General features: G+C 46.3%; 2 protein-coding genes and 1 long non-coding RNA gene across 3 annotated transcripts; 2 read left to right on the plus strand and 1 right to left on the minus strand.

Annotated features, from left to right (window-relative positions):
* Positions 1-310: 310 nt before the first annotated feature.
* Positions 311-10,555, minus strand: LOC133933898 (uncharacterized). The gene is made up of 4 exons (XR_009912111.1): positions 9,526-10,555; positions 8,647-9,246; positions 8,491-8,558; positions 311-462 (listed from the first exon to the last, which is right to left on the minus strand). It is a non-coding gene; the product is annotated as an uncharacterized LOC133933898 (long non-coding RNA).
* On the plus strand, positions 1,916-5,032 carry LOC133933896 (nuclear receptor subfamily 4 group A member 2-like). The gene is made up of 6 exons (XM_062381136.1): positions 1,916-2,761; positions 3,532-3,661; positions 3,749-3,900; positions 3,982-4,181; positions 4,403-4,581; positions 4,773-5,032. Exons 1-6 carry the CDS (start codon positions 1,916-1,918, stop codon positions 5,030-5,032), a joined length of 1,767 nt encoding a protein of 588 aa, XP_062237120.1.
* Positions 10,522-15,494, plus strand: LOC133933897 (tubulin alpha chain-like). Its single transcript, XM_062381138.1, has 4 exons — positions 10,522-10,611; positions 13,270-13,492; positions 13,863-14,011; positions 14,265-15,494. The coding sequence occupies exons 1-4, from the start codon at positions 10,609-10,611 to the stop codon at positions 15,237-15,239; spliced, it is 1,350 nt and encodes a 449-aa protein (XP_062237122.1). The 5' UTR covers positions 10,522-10,608; the 3' UTR covers positions 15,240-15,494.
* Positions 15,495-16,864: the final 1,370 nt, after the last annotated feature.

Here is a 16,864-nt window from a genome sequence, read left to right on the forward strand (position 1 = left end):
GCCTCCATCCCCTATCCTCCTCCATACATCTTCTCCTCCCTCCTTACCTTTCCTTCATCCTCTTCCTCCCCCACCTCCATCCTACCTCTTCACCTCTTCCTCCCTCCATCCCCTCTCCTCCTTCCTGTCCTCCTCCATTCTCTTCCCTACTCCTCCTCCCTCCATCTTCCTCCTCCTTACCTTTCCTTCATCCTCTTCCTCCCCCACCTCCATCCTACATCTTCACGTCTTCCTCCCTCCATCTCCTCTCCCCCTTCCTGTCCTCCTCCATTCTCTTCCCTACTCCTCCTCCTCGATCTCGATCCCCATCTCCACCCCCCTCCCCATCCTCCTCCACCTCAATCCTGCTCCTCTTCCTTCCTCCATCTCAATCCTCCTCCTCCTCCTCCAGGACAATCATAAAGGTTGAGGGGCCACCAGCTGTCGTTTGCTTGTCGGTCATGGTTGGATTAATGAGCGGATCTGATGGACACAAGCCAAAAGGATTTTACTCAGAGTCTGACCTGTAAAATCACACACACAGTACAAAAAATATTAAAACTATTGAGTTACACAAAACAACTACAAAGATGCAAAATGACCCCAAAACAAGATGTACAATGAAACAAATCAACCCAAAGAGACACAAAATGAACACAAACAATGCAAAATGATGCTGAAGACACAGAAAAAGACCAAAAAAAAATCAACAGGTACGTCAACAGCAGAAGAGATGCAACAATGTGACCAATGCTCGATGACCCTGGAGACACAAAACAACCAGAAACACAACAAATAGATAAACAGCGACAAAAAACCAGAACCACAAAGAGATCAGTAATAACTCCAAGGTCACATGAATCAACTACAAAGACACAAAATATGGAGATTAAACGACCTCAAAGAAAAAGAAATACCACGAAGAGATGAAGAAGATGATTAAAAGACACAACCACAAAAACATAAAAACACACAACTGTAATGACACTTTAAAACGAGCAGCCAGAGACACCAAAATGTACACACATGTCTCTCGACTCACAGACACTGAGACCTTTCACTCGTCTGAGCCCAGAGGCCGAGCAGCGTGAAACAATCTGACATTTTCAAATGCTGCAGAATGACGCTGATTTCTACCAAAGATAAAAGAAAAGATGAATCAGATTCTTATCAGTGAATAACTTAAGATTCAACACACAACACACATCTTTACACAACATGATTTAATAGATTTACACGTTATTAAACGGCAATAAAATACCATAACTATGACGCAAACTGCAGGGAAGTGGGTCACAAGCGTTATTTCCTAATTACATGAACGCCTTTCTGTACCAGTCAATGGCGCACACTCCACCCCTCTGTGGCTTGTGCGTAACGGGGTTTGGCACACGGTGCGCGTAAACAAAAGCACATTGTGGATGTGAGTCTGCAGCAGAGAGCAGGGAAGAGGGAGTTTAACGCGTCCAGCTCCAGAGGAGAGATGGGATTATTCATCACCGCTCTGCTGCACTGGACGGAGCTTTAAGGTACTTTCTGATTATTCATTTATCATAATAACAGCTTCAGTTCAGTTTAAAATCCTAAAAGTGACGCTCTGGTGTGGTTTTTACTTTTGTTTCCAGAAATCAAATCCTGCAGGAAACAAGCTCCCCTGAAACACAAGACGATTCAGGTCTTCAGTTAATAAATAATTATATTAAATTCTTTATGCATGTTGATCTTTAAAACTGCGGAAAAGAACACTCTTGAAAGTAGTTTTAAATTAAATGTGTTAAAATAATTTGTGTGACAAAGACAAAAGTGTTTTTCGACATATTGTTAGATTTTAATCAGGTTTTAAGTAAAATAACAGACTCCTGAATGCAACAGGTCGTATTCTGCAGTGAAACCAGTTCCTTCACCCACTTGTACCTCCTGGTGTGCAGAGACCACCATGCCGTGCGTGCAGACCCAGTGCGGCTCCTCTCCACCCGGAGCCAGCCCGGCTTCCCAGAGCGGAGCCGCGGAGCGCAGCTGCGACTTCCTCACCCCGGAGTTTGTCAAGTTCAGCATGGACCTCACCAACAGCGAGATCTCCGCTGCTTCCTCGGGCCCCAGCTTCGGCCCCCTGGCGGACTCGTACAGCTCCGGGTACGACGTGAAGCCCCCGTGCCTCTTCCAGATGCCGGTTCAGGCGGAGCTGCCGTGCGTAAAGGTGGAGGATGCGCACGGGTGTCCGCGGTATCAGCCGACTCCGCATCCCTCGCACCAGACGGACGAGCTGCTCTCCTCCCCGGGCTCGGTTTACTACTACCGGTCTCCCTCCCCGCACACCCCCGTCACGCCCGGCTTCCAGACTCCAGCGGGCCACATCTGGGACGACTCCGCTTCTCTGTACACTTTTCGTCAGGACTATTTGGCGGCGGCGGCGCACAGGAAGAACGCGCTGTGCCGGTTCTCGTTGTTCTCTCTGAAACACGCGCAGCACAGCGGGCAGAGTGTGTCCGCCTGCCAGATGAAGTTCGACGGATCCCTCCACGTGTCCATGAACCTGGACGCGCACCAGCCGCTGGACAGTCCCGGGGGTTTGGGCTCCGCCGGCCCGGGGAAGCAGCCCGCGGTGGGGTTTCCTCACCCGCTGCAGCTCGCCCACACGCACCCCTTCATGGACTACCAGGGGTCGTGTGCGCCCGGCCGCGGACCCCTGAGCGCGGAGGGGCTGTGCGCGGTGTGCGGGGACAACGCAGCGTGCCAGCACTACGGAGTGCGCACCTGTGAGGGCTGCAAGGGATTCTTCAAGGTTTGTGTTCTACTGAAAGTTGCATTAAAAACTACGCGAGAGTCACACACAAATAAAACAGGAACCTTTAAAATTGCATTAAAATTATAAACAGATTAATGCAGTTGTCAGAATTTAAGCTTATATTGGATTTAATTTGGTTCTTTTAAAGATCAGATCATTCTTTTACAAAAGCACTGATGTAATATTTTTTCCACATGGCCTCACTGTCGCCTAATAAAACCCTAATTTCTAGTAATAGGCTGTGATATAAAAATCCCTCTGAGACCTGCTAAATTGGTGATTACACTTCAAACGCACGTTCTGATCCCTTGACACAAACGTTTTAGGGTCAAATGTCTTGTGTGAAAACGGCCTCTGACGTGCCCTGAATAAAAACATAATACCCCCCCCCCCCTCCCTTGTCTCTGAGGAGATTCCCCCTGCGATTCTCCAAATTATGAATGTCCACGACCCTGTATTTACCCAGACTGCCCTGTCCGCCAGCTGAATGCCTTATCCTGCCTCGCACGGCCCACAGGGGCCAGAGCGCTGCTGTCGGTTTTAAAAGGACCGTTTAAGGATCCATGTGTGGAACCAGGGTAGGTTCTTGTCTGGAGAACCCTTCAGAGAGGGTTCCACAGATCAGAACATCTCACCCAGGCTCACTTTGGTGCCGTAGAACCCCTTTGAGATGTCGGCGACGGTTCTCAGATGCGTTCACACATGATCACATTGAGGTCAAGAGCAGGTTTTGTCATCTGACTGATTCTCCTCCTGTCTTCCTGAAGCGCACAGTGCAGAAAAAGGCCAAGTACGTGTGTCTGGCTGCCAAAAGCTGCCCGGTGGACAAACGCAGGAGGAACCGGTGCCAGTACTGTCGCTTCCAGAAGTGCCTTACGGTGGGGATGGTCAAAGAAGGTAAAGAGACATACCTTCAAACCTCTTTATATTCAGTCTATTATCGAAACCCTATTTATCACGTGTGGTTCTCCACGTGCTCTGCAGTGGTGAGGACAGACGGTCTGAAAGGCCGGAGAGGTCGCTTGCCCTCCAAACCCAAAGGCCTCACAGACTCCCCCGTCAGCAGCCTCCTGAGCGCCCTCACCAGGGCACATGTGGAGTCGAACCCTCCACCCTCTCATCTCGACTACTCCAAAGTAAGAGGTGACGATAACTGCTCCACTTGTAAACTGAAACACAGAACACAGCTCTGATTGGTGACGTCTCCCATGATGCAGTTCAGGGAAAGTCCCGGGAGTCCTGTGGGAGATGAGGCGCAGCACGTCCGGCAGTTCTACGACCTCCTGACCACGTCCATGGAGGTGATCCGGGGGTGGGCCCAGAAGGTGCCTGGCTTTACCGCTCTGCCCAAACACGACCAGGACCTGCTCTTCTACTCGGCTTTCCTGGAGCTCTTTGTGTTACGCCTCTCATACAGGTAGAGAAGCTGAAATCACACCCAGGTCCTGACTTTTATCACTTCTCTTCTTAGCTGCAGCATTAGATTTATTAAGAGGACTTTTAAATCATAGGGCCTTAAATTTGAGCCTGTGCACTTCTTTTGATATGATCCCACAGGTTTCGTTTCCCCCGTCTTGTGCATGTAAGTGTGATTTATGTTCTGCCCCGTTTTAGCTTTCAATTTCACCCACGTTTCAGATCCAGCCCCGAGGAGGGAAAGCTGATCTTCTGCGATGGCTCGGTGTGGCACCGGCTCCAGTGCCTCCGGGGCTTCGGGGAGTGGATCGACAGCATCGTGGAATTCTCCTCCAACCTGCAGAGGATGAACCTGGACGTCTCCACCTTCTCCTGCATATGCAGCCTGGCGCTGGTCACCGGTGAGACTCAGAAACACTCAATTCATGCTCACACACTTTGTTGTTTTCAAGTGTCCAGGACTCAAAGTCGTCCCCTCATGTTGCGTTCAGGTTCAGCCTGGTACTTTATAGGATTTAGAGATTTGGAATTGGGCACAGTTGATCGATCGATAAACAATCTAATAGGTTCTTTGTGATTTATGGACCTGCAGAGAGACATGGACTAAAGGAGCCGAAGAGAGTGGAGGAGCTGCAGAGCAACGTGGTCAAGTGCCTGAAGGATGGAGGCTTGTGTGCAGACGGAGCTTCAGACTCCTGGTCCAACCATTTGTCCAGACTTTTACAGAAGCTGCCTGAGCTGCGCACTCTGTGCATCCAGGGCCTGCAGAGGATTTTCTACCTGAAGCTGGAGGATCTGGTGCCGCCGCCCGCCGTCATAGATAAGTTATTCCTCGACACATTGCCATTTTAGAGACGTGGGAGAACGAGGAGACACACGGGGAGGGTTGTCTTCCTCGGCGATGGCACTGTTAGATATTTCCAGTTGAATCCCTGGAGTCCATCCGGTCAGTTTGAACTCTGTGCGCTGCTTAAAAAACACTTCAGAAGGATTTTGGACGCAAACCTTTTATTTGAAGAGTCGTATCTTATCTGTAATTTTCATCATATCCAAGTGACGCATGGCAACGGTTCCTTTTTAAATCCTGTGGACCAGGAAAGGACTGATTTTATTGTTTCATTAATTCAAATTATAATTAGTATTTAATTATTTGCCTTGTATTGTTAAGTAAAGACAAAACTATAAACTGCAAATGTATAAAAACATGTTTGGCAGATACAGTGTGTTTTTCTACGTTTTTGTGCCTCTCAGATTTGTGCGTCTCATCCTTTTGTGTTGTTTAACACAAACCCTGGTTATTAGTCATAGTGATTTATCACAGTATTCAGTAGAATTACTCTACAATGGTCTTGTGTTCTCACAGTAAACTGTCGTTGTCTGATTTTATAAATAAATTAAGTTACTGCTACTAAATGTTTGATATGAATGTTTTTATTCTATTTTAAATTATTCCATTTTTTCATTTCATTTCTAAGTTTTTCTATTTTTACTGAGAAATTTGAAATAAAAATTTGTACTTTTATTTCTTGACATAAAACATGTTTTGAGAAAAATTATTATTTTACAGTCAAATGTAATATTAGTTTCTTTATCATATAAAACCTCATAAATTAGTTTTTTAACATTTTAAATCCAGAAACAGATTTAGAGAGTTTTATTTCTATTTATCTGCTTATAATTTTACTGAGGTTTAACTCTTATTACTCGTAATCCATCATTTTATTTGAGTAATGTATTTTTTACAAATCCACATTTCTAAACATAAAATAAAACTTTGAATCCGAATAAGATTAATAATTAAAGATACAGAACGTGTTGTTCCCAGATGGAATATATGGTCATTTTATTTGATATTTTCTTATTTTTATGTTTAAATGCCACGAGACAGACAAAGTATGCAGAGTAAATAGAGTCGACTACAACCACAGTGATCATGTGCATATTTGCATGTTTGTGTTAAAGGTCAAAGTTCACAGCAATGCTCAATAGAGAGGAAATTGTTTTGCCGCAAAGCCAAAGATTTCATGCATTATTTTGTCAAAGAAAAGGGGAAGGTGTGTGTGTGTCTGTGTGTCTGTGGGTGTGTGTGTGTCTGTGTCTCTGTGTGTGGGCGCCTGACATTTCTGCAGCCCTTTGGTTACATGTGACATTAAGAGGAGCAGATAAAGGCTGTGAATTCAAGCACCTGCACCGGGAAAAGTCAAATTGGGGAAATAAATAGAGCGGCTGCAGATTCATACGACAACAGACTCAATGTTAAATCGGGGGGGGGGGGGGGGTAACTCATTAGAAATCCGCCCTGTTGAGTTGTTTGATTCATTCACAGCTTTATCTGCTGAGATGTGACACGTTTTCTTTTCTCCGTGGCCGAGGAGAATTGAGTTTTTGAATAAAAGTCACACCCAGATGAGGCGACGTTCCCGTTATTATTCCAGCTGCAGATCCATAGTGGAGGCGGCTCGATGCTGCGGCGTGGCCGAGGGAGATAGAAGCAAATCAATGACGCTATCTGAGGAAGGTCCAACTCATTCTGATGCTGATGGTGATTGGCAGGTCGTGAGAGAATATTACTGACAGTCCACAGCAGGACTACAGACTGAGCTGCTAGCGTAGGTCTGATACTGAGCAGTGTGGTCAACCAGGACTCAGCAGGAACATGATGGAAGAAGATAATCACTCAGTTGAGCTCTAACCTACCTCAGTCTCCTTATGAAACTAGTTTGGATCTGCACCAAATCACAAACACTCATAAATATCTGTCCCCTAAATAAGCAGAAATATAGGTATTTAGGAGGGAGGGGATTATTTAGTGTCCAAATATCATCACCAACAGGAAATAGCTACAGAAATATTCAAAGAAACTTCAGCTATTTCCCCAAATACGACCCCCCCCCCCCCCCCTCCCAACCACCACCTCCCCTCTGATTTCTCTGATTGTAAAACTCCTGCACCACTGACCGGTTGTTATTCGGGGGTGTGTGTGTGTGGGGGGGGCCCTCCGGCTGCGGTCACACAGCAGCATCAGGTTTTTATCTGGAGAGCACGATTTGTGGGATTTTTTTTTCGAGGCCCTGACTTCCCACTTTGATCTCTGCATCCATCCGGCTTCAATACAGCTCAACTCTTATCACCAGCAGCACAGACACACTGAGCATCCACTGTGATTTACAGCCTGGGACCCCCCCCCCACCAGTTACTCTCAACATGTAATCCATTACTGGTCATTATTATAGATCAACATGCAGCTGCAATTATAAACGGAAAAATCTATTTGATAGGAAATCAGATATTATTGCTTCTTGTCAATGTCTGATCTCTGTGACTCATGAAGGATCTGGATTTGTGTCTTGTTTAATTTGCTTGATTCTTTTAGAACACACACAATGCTGCAGATATTTTATTCATTAAGACTGAACTGACTCTTCAGAATTGTGCGATTTTCCTCAACACACTGATAACTCAACAGGAGCAGGGGTCCGAGAGGTCCGGTCTGAGATAAAGCTTCTATGCTATGTCTGAAAAGATGCTTTAAAATGTCAAATGCAACAGTACTACTGAAATATACCGAACACAAATCTGACAGGAAGATACCAAAGAGACACACTACCACCAGGAGAAGACACAAAACGAGCACAATACGATGGAATGATGAGAAAATGACCAAAAAGACTATTAAAATAGACCAAACTGCCAAAACCAGACACAACAGGACCAAATATAAACCAAATATGAGCAAAAGGAGACACAACATGTCCAGAAAGAGAAGTTAAATGCCACAAAAGATGCTTCAAAATGACAAAAAGGAGATAAAATTACCAATAAGAGATGAAAAATTACACTAAATTAGACAAAAGGCCAAGAGCAGTGCAACAAGTCCAGCTGTGAGATAAAGAGTAAAACCTGTTCCACTTCCCTCTGTACAAGACAAACTGGTTCTTCTCCACTGGATGAGGAACAGCAGCAGCTCGAGGACAGACAAGTGTTTTGTCAGGTGGATGAAACACTTGCTCTAAATCTTCTTGTCATGAAAATAATTGGGGGGGATTAGAGTGAGCTGTGTGTGAGGGGAAGTCACACAGGGAGTCTGGAGGAAATGAAACCAACAGTCGTCTGAACACTTGAATGCGAGCGCTGGATTATTTCAGCCCGGAGACAAAGGACAGAATAAATACACGGGATCCCCTGTGGTTCGTCAAGCACCTGAAATGTCCCACTTCAGCCAATGGGAAGAGATTTACATGCATTTAAAGTTCCTCCAGGGGGAGAACGTGCAGAAGGAAGAAGTTCTCTTTCACACGCTGTTTACATACCTGCTCCGTCATAACAATCCAGTCCAACCACATCCAGCGTGTCAGAAACTCTGCAGGAGAAGTCGTCTCTGTGTGGACGTGTTGCAGACAGCTTAGTTTTAAAACCACAACTTTAAATGTGTCGTGCAAACTGTGATTTAAGATGAACTTTCTTACTGGTTTTGGTTCTGACTGGTTTGTCACTCATCACAGTAACAACAGCTCCACCTGCTGCGATCCATCGACCCAGTTCCCTGTCGACAGGTCAACTATAAAAGCTGTGATAAAGGCAGAATATACAGATGGTAAACAATAAAACAAAACAAACAACTTTAATAACAACTTAACAAAATTAATAATCTGTGTGATAATAGACTGAATTTTGTATTATTTCATTTAAATCACATTTCACGTAGACGCACGTTCTGCCTCAAGCTGCTGCAGAGAAAAAGTAGCACAACACTGAAATAGTTTTCAGGCTATAAAAGAAAAGTAATCTGTGGTGCTACGGGGGGGGGGGGGGGGGGGAGAACACAGCACATGAAAAAGATCTCCATCATCCCTCTATCGCAAACTATCTCTCGTCTGGTCTGAAAAAAGCTCCCTGAGATGTTAGCAGGTGTGTTTGAAGAGGATGGAGCAGTGGAGGGGATGGAGCTCTGGGCTCCTGCAGACTCGAGGCTGCGTCTGAGGATTAGGACGACGTTCACATTCAGAGCTGAGGTCCTGGTGAGAGGAGCTCAGGCTTCTGACTGATCCTGGGTCGGCTCTGCATTCCTGCAAAGAGTGATGGACAGGTGAGGCTCACAGGGCTCGAGCGGGGGGGAAGTACTTTTAACACGTTTGGACCCAACACATGAAACTCAGTGTTTCAGAGATGTCAGACAAATCTCAATGAGCTTTTCACTACAAAGGGAAGGTGGAAGAAAATCACTTTAAACTATTATTAAGACTAAAATGTGACATACTTGTGAAGGTGACATCATGATTATAGTTATCGCCTCATTTGATACTTTGGTGCATGATCACATCTGCAGGTAATAAGAAGACACTGACGTGGTTGAGGTGGGTGGCTTCAGTGCCCCTGAGGCTCCAGAGCTGTCACTGTGAGGGGGGGGGGTCAATACAGGAAACACCGAGGAAAGGGCGCCATCCAGTGGCTGGAACCTGCAGCACACCGTCAGGGGATCAGGGTGCTGTAAAGATTAGACACTTGAAAAAACAGAATAAACTCAAGTGAAATACATTTTAGTTTTTTACATAAACTATATGTTGATGTCTGAGTCATAAACACAAATGATAATATTTGTGTTTCCTGTGCTTCCTCCTCTTTTCTTATCTTTCTCATATTATATTTCTCATTTCTTTCCTGCTCTACTTTCTCTTGTTGTCTTTCCCATTTGTAAAAATCCTCTGTCTTCTTGTCTTTCTTCCTCCACTTCCTCTTTCTCTTGTTGTTCCTCTTCTTGTTATCCAAGTCTTGTCCTTCTTTCAATGTCTTCTCACTCTTCTTTTTCTAGTTCTTCCTCTATGTCTTCTTCCTATCCTTTTTATTCTCTCTCTTTTCTTGCTTTTATTATTCTTGCTCGTATTTTGTTGTTCTTCTTGTTCTTCTTTATCTTGTTGTTCCTTCCTCTTGTTATTCTCTCCCTACTTGATCTTATTCTTACTGCTCTTTTTCTTGTTCTCCTTGTTCTTCTTATCGTTAATCTATTTGTTGTTGTTGTTGTTCTTCCACTTTCTTCATGTTATTCTCTCTCTTCCTCTTCCTGTTCTTCTCCTCCTCTTGTTCCTCAGCCTTTGTCTCGTTTGTCCTCTTGTTCTCTTTCTTCTAGTTCTTCTTCACACGATCACACTCTTCACTCCTGAATCCTCTCAAACAGAAGTCCAACTCTTCAGTAAACGCACTTTCATGCTCCAGGTTTTATTCTGACGTGTGATTTCATATTTAGAACTAGCAGTGGGGGGCGTGGCCGCGGGCCTTGGCTCCTCCTCCCCGGTCCGCCCCCTGTAGTAGCTATATAAAGAGCAGCGCTCCCCTCTGGTTGGACTTCCCTCACAGAGATCTCATTATAGGTGAACTGTGAGAACACACGTTTCTACTTCGTCTTCACAAGCAAGAGAACTTAAAGCAACAAAATGGTGAGTTTCACATTATTCTCATCGTTGTTAATAACTAACGTGTGGTGTCAGATATTAAATCAGATTTAAATCCGGCTCCATTCAGAGATTTCTTTATCTGCTGCGTATCGAATCCGACATTTAACTTGAATCATCTCGTATTAATCCGTGTTTGCTTCTGTTTGAGTGGATTTGATTTAATTTGATTTAAATCCTGTTGATCTGGAGCTTTTCTCCTCGCCTCCTCCTGAATGGCCTCCGAGAGAGGGGGGGGGGTGCTTTGTGGCACGTGAAGCTCGCGCTCACAAGTGTTTTCAAAGTGTTTTATTAAAATGGGAGAAACAACATGGAGGTCCGGCCGGTGGGTGGGGGAGACGTGTCGCAGCCGCGAGGCTCCGGGCCCGGGGAAGGCGCGGTGTTCCCACCCGGGCTGCGGGGGCCTGTCAGCCGGGAGGCGGCTCGCTCGCCCGCCGGGCTGAGGAATGCTGATGTGGCTCATTTCACGTCGGTGCGCCGGCAGCTCGCCACCGACCAGCCCCTGCCGGCTTCATCCATTTTGAAAAACACCCTTTTTTTTTTTTTTTGAAAACCGAGGGAAAGGAGATTTTAAATCTGACACGAGGCGCGGGGGCCATTGTCGATCCAACGTTGTCAGCGCGCAGAGTTCGATTCCCTCCCTTTCTGTGCGGTAGACCTTAGCTCCTGCGTAGAGGACGGATGTCGTAATGTTTGCGGATCGTTTTGAAATCGTTGAGAAACAGACGCTTGACATCTGGTGGCTGTTCCCGCTTCGGGTCGCAACCTGGCGGAACGGGGGGGGGGAATCCTTTGGAACATCTTGTCTTCATTCCACGCGTCACATTTAAGATCTGCGGGATCGAACCAACTCCGAGCTAAAGCACCGTTAACAACACATCCGGCCATTTTAATTTCATTAATAAAACCCGTTCAAATGCTCCTTTCCGGGTTCGAACCCGCTTCTTTTACCGCACAATGCTCCTTGTGTTCGATCGCGCGCGCAGGGCCTCCCCGACGTCGAGCGTGACGCACTTTCAGGCCGGAAGAGAAACCGGAAGTAGATGGTGTCTGTGCCCGGAAGTGTTAAAAAAAATCTCTGCGGCGGGGTTTGTCCTATAAACACGAACCAGTGTGTCGGAGCTGCTGAACATGGCCGCTCCCTCCTCCTGTCGCACTCCCCCAGCAGATGTCAGATCTGTGCCGCTCAGGCAGCAGCTGTGACGTGTCTGGAGCTTTTTATAATCTGCACTGAGATCAGCTGGTCGGGTGCTTTTATTTGTAGGAGCATAACATTATTTATTTAATAAGCACAAGGGTTTGTGGGTTAGAGCTGCTGCGTATGTGTGTGGGGGAGGGGGTGGCTCACTCAGAATAGCCCTTGTGCTGAGCTGGCCTCCAAATTAGCCACTCCCACGTCACGTCCACCTCTAGGTTCTTAGTGCAGGTCAGAGGTCAAATGGTCGTCATTCACAACAAGGCTGGAAGAAAGAATTAAAGTTTCATATCTCTAAATGCACTTCCTGCTATAGTTTTTATTATTGTAATAGTTGGTCTCACTTAAATTAATTATTTTATAGTAATTAAACATGTATTTTATTTATGAATCGTTAGTTTTGAGAAGTGGTAAATAAACCCATTATATATAAAGTTGTGTCTCAGTTCAGTGAAGCCAGGAGAGAAACTCTTGTGTACTTAGTGATCAGAAGTTGTGTAGCACATTTCTGGAGTGCGATTGTGTTGCTGGCGACGTCTCACTGGAAAAGCCCGAGCCGCTCTGTCAGGATGTTCTCTAGCTCCGGCTCACAGAGCGACTTACGCACTGGAATTTAACAACACAAATATTTTACAGGCGCGAGTCACACGTCTCCTCTAAGAATTAGGTCAGAGGCACAGTCTGAACCCGCCCCCCCCTCCACTTGCATCACCAGTAAATGAGGAACTATTAGTCAGACGTGGATTTAACTTCACTTTGACGCAGCAACACTTTGAAACCAGTTGTGTCCTCATGTAACCAGTGGCAGTTGGACTTCTGTTGACAGATCTGCAGTGGTCATGTGACCACAGCGGTGGAACAAAGCTTTAACACATCAGCAGGAAGTCGATGAATGAAGCTGATTTCATCCTCAAGTTATTTCTCTCTTTTGAAAAGAGCAGTTTACTAATGTCCCTCGGGTCAAATGCTCAAGTAATGAGAACAAACTGGTTTCCACTTGGTAGGAACCAGCTCCTTCCTCCCAACACCCAGTTTATTTACTGGGAAGGAGAAATGCCTCAGCAGGGTGTGGGAGCACTTTGGCCCCGACACAACGGTGCTAATCACCCCCCCCCCCCCCCCCCACTGGCGTATTTAGATCTGACGGCTGATTTCACATCCCACTGACAAGGATGTTTGAGCACTCGGCTGTTTGCAGAGGACGACCTCATGCAAATAAAAAAAGAAAAGTCCCAGTGACACGTGGACTCCACCCAGTTAACTGTCATTCTCAGCAAGTCAAGACCAGTTAAAAACAGATATGACAGCTTCAGCTTTCCAGAAAAATGGTTTGACCGGTTTTATGTTTTGTAAATGCAGTTTTTTTTGACTTTCAGCAGCTGGAAACTGATCTGCAGTCAGCCGTTGTTTAAATCAAAGACTAAATGGTTCTCTTCTTCCATCCACAGCGCGAGTGTATCTCTATCCACGTTGGCCAGGCCGGTGTCCAGATGGGCAACACCTGCTGGGAGCTGTACTGTCTGGAACACGGCATCCAGCCGGACGGACAGATGCCAACCGTCAAGTCCGACGGGCGCGGAGACGACTCCTTCACAACCTTCTTCAGCGAGACCGGCAACGGGAAATACGTCCCCAGGGCCATCTTCGTGGACCTGGAGCCCACTGTCATCGGTGAGGAGGAGAACCGGTTCCTTTAGCTAGAGAACGCTCCTGCCCCGGAGCGACAGACGAGGAGTTCAACGAGCTTCTGTTTGAGACGTGATCTATAAAGATGACTCGTGCTGATCATTAGCTAAACCAATAAACTGTTTCAAGATGTGATGCAACATTTAGAGTCTGGCCAAAGTTCATTTTACGCAATTAAAGTTATAAATTCCTTCAAAACTAAGTGTTTGTAGATTTAGGTTTTACTCTTTATACACTGAATATTTGCAGTTTGTTTCAGTAAGTTTTAAAATCTGAATTCAACAGATTTATACTTTAGACAAATCAATCATCAGTATTAAAGCTCGCCCTCTTCTCTCTCTCTCTCTCTCTCTAGATGAGGTTCGTACAGGAACATACCGCCAGCTCTTCCACCCCGAGCAGCTGATCTCTGGGAAGGAAGACGCCGCCAACAACTACGCCCGCGGTCACTACACAGTCGGAAAGGAGCACATCGACTCCGTCCTCGACAGGATCCGCAAACTGGTAAGAGGAGCTGAGGAGACGCTGGCTGCTTAGAGTTGAGATCCAAACACGTTGAAGTCATTACAACTCATCCAGCAGACGTCTTTAATCAGTGTCTGAAGTGGAGGAAACTCCATCAGCTGGTGGTTTAGAGCTCAGGGAGATTTATTGATTTTGTGAGCTGAATGAAAACCACCACATCAAACTAAATTCCTTCTCTTCTAAACCCTGAGACCAGATGTGTGTTTGAACCTTCTCTTCTTCTCTCCTCCAGTCTGACCAGTGCACTGGGCTCCAGGGCTTCCTGGTCTTCCACTCCTTCGGCGGAGGAACCGGCTCCGGCTTCACCTCTCTCCTGATGGAGCGCCTCTCAGTAGACTTCGGCAAGAAGTCCAAGCTGGAGTTCGCCATCTACCCGGCTCCTCAGGTGTCCACAGCCGTGGTGGAACCCTACAACTCCATCCTCACCACCCACACCACCCTGGAGCACTCCGACTGCGCCTTCATGGTTGACAACGAAGCCATCTACGATATCTGCCGCAGGAACCTGGACATCGAGCGTCCGTCCTACACAAACCTCAATCGCCTTATCAGCCAGATTGTCTCCTCCATCACCGCCTCCCTGCGCTTCGACGGCGCCCTGAACGTGGACCTGACCGAGTTCCAGACCAATCTGGTGCCTTACCCTCGTATCCACTTCCCTCTGGCCACCTACGCCCCCGTCATCTCCGCAGAGAAGGCCTACCACGAGCAGCTCACCGTGGCTGAAATCACCAACTCCTGCTTCGAGCCCGCCAACCAGATGGTGAAGTGCGACCCCCGCCACGGCAAGTACATGGCGTGCTGTCTGCTGTACCGCGGAGACGTGGTGCCCAAGGAGGTGAACGTGGCCATCGCCAACATCAAAACCAAGCGCTCCATCCAGTTTGTGGACTGGTGTCCCACCGGCTTCAAGGTCGGCATCAACTACCAGCCGCCCACCGCCGTTCCCGGTGGAGACCTGGCCAAGGTCCAGAGGGCCGTGTGCATGCTGAGCAACACCACCGCCATCGCCGAGGCCTGGGCGCGGCTCGACCACAAGTTCGACCTGATGTACGCCAAGAGGGCCTTCGTGCACTGGTATGTGGGAGAGGGCATGGAGGAGGGCGAGTTCTCTGAGGCCAGAGAGGACATGGCCGCTCTGGAGAAGGATTACGAGGAGGTCGGCGTCGACTCGTTCGAGGAAGACGAAGAGGGCGAAGAGTATTAAACACGAGGACAGGGCTGGGTTGATGAAATGTTCAAATTTTCTCAGATTATAATGTCCAGAGTTTATTTTAATGTTCAACAGAGTGTTCATGTGCAGATTGACAGCTGGTGTGTCGACCACTAATAAACAAAACGTTCCTGCCGCTGCAGCAGTTTGTCTGAGCTCAATCCAATGGTGTTTGGTTTTATTCACATCTCCAGTGAAGGAGAAGAATTCATCTGTGGCTTTTTTCTAAATAAAGCTGTTTACATCGACTCCTTGTTCTGACGACATTATTCAGTTTAACATGCTCTTTGAAAATGATAACTGATCATTGATCAGTTATTGGGAATTCATTTGCCTTTAGAAGCTGAAATTATGTTTTGATTTAATCATCGGTCTGAGAATCTGTTTCTCGGGCTGTGGTGGTTAATCTACATATTTACTATGTTTTATCCAAAATAATTGCTAAATTCTTTCAGTAAAAGTCAGAAACTGAACTCAAGTTGAGAGTTGGCACTAAAGATTTACTTTTCTTCTGTTTTACTTCAAATACTGAACACAACCAGTGTTCCCACTGTGGGTGAACTGCACATCTTCCAACACCAGGTGGCAGTGAGAGGCCTCCGAATAAATCAGAACAGCAGATTTTCACCAGTGTTTAAATATCTGACTTTAAATCTTTTTTACTTTCGTACAGGTCCCTGCTGTTCCTCTTTTGGTGAATTTTTTTTTTTTTTTACTTCGAAAGAGAAATCTTAAGATGTGAACCAACCCAAAGATTCAAAATGACCAAATACTGATCACAGAATGATTCAAATCGAATAAATTTGAAGTGTCCACGATATGATGCTAAATAACTACAGAGAAAAATGATAAAGCATCGTCAGAGAGCTGCAGAATGAGCAGAAGTCACCAGATAACTTGGAGAGGACGAGGTCTGTCAACAGCCTCCATCTTAGCAGCAGTAAGTGGCAGTTTCTCCTCAACCTCAGCGAGCTCCACGGCTCCCTCTGGTGGGGACGAGACGTGACCTCGGCCTCGCTCTTTAAAGTAGAGCTGGTTTCAAAAGGAGCTTCTTCTCTTTTGTTACAGTAGATTTTGTTCTTTGTGGATTTTCTAAGCAGAGCCACCAGAGACAGACTTACTTCCCGGGTCAGGTCTTAACTCACAGTTTGTGAAGTTGCTGTGTGACTCTTCGTCCTCACCTTCCTCGGTGGACGAGGCCTTCGCGCTCGCTCTGTAATTGCGTTGATGTAATTAAAGCTGAGATTGAACAGTGTGGGCAGGGGATTTGTAAAGGTCACAAAGGTCAGAGACAAAGATAAATGTTCTTTTCTCCGGTTCTTCATAAGAACAGAAAGCTCCTCCGTCATGTGTGAGTGAGTGAGGCACGTTAACACAGTCACATGTCCTCAGCAGGACAGAGACAAGAAGCTGCTGCAGCCAGTGTGGAACCAGGACGGATTGACGTGGTTCAATGGATGGTTGAAGAAATACACAAGATAAAAATGTTTGAGTTAGATCTGCAGAAATACACAAGAAAAAAAATGTCCACAGCATGATGCAAAACGACAACAAAACGAGGCAGAGCGACCACAAAGAGACACAAACCACACAAAAGGACCATGCTGATGCAAAATGTC

Source organism: Platichthys flesus, chromosome 22, assembly GCF_949316205.1.
Source record: "Platichthys flesus chromosome 22, fPlaFle2.1, whole genome shotgun sequence".
In the NCBI taxonomy this organism is placed as follows: Eukaryota; Metazoa; Chordata; class Actinopteri; order Pleuronectiformes; family Pleuronectidae; genus Platichthys; species Platichthys flesus.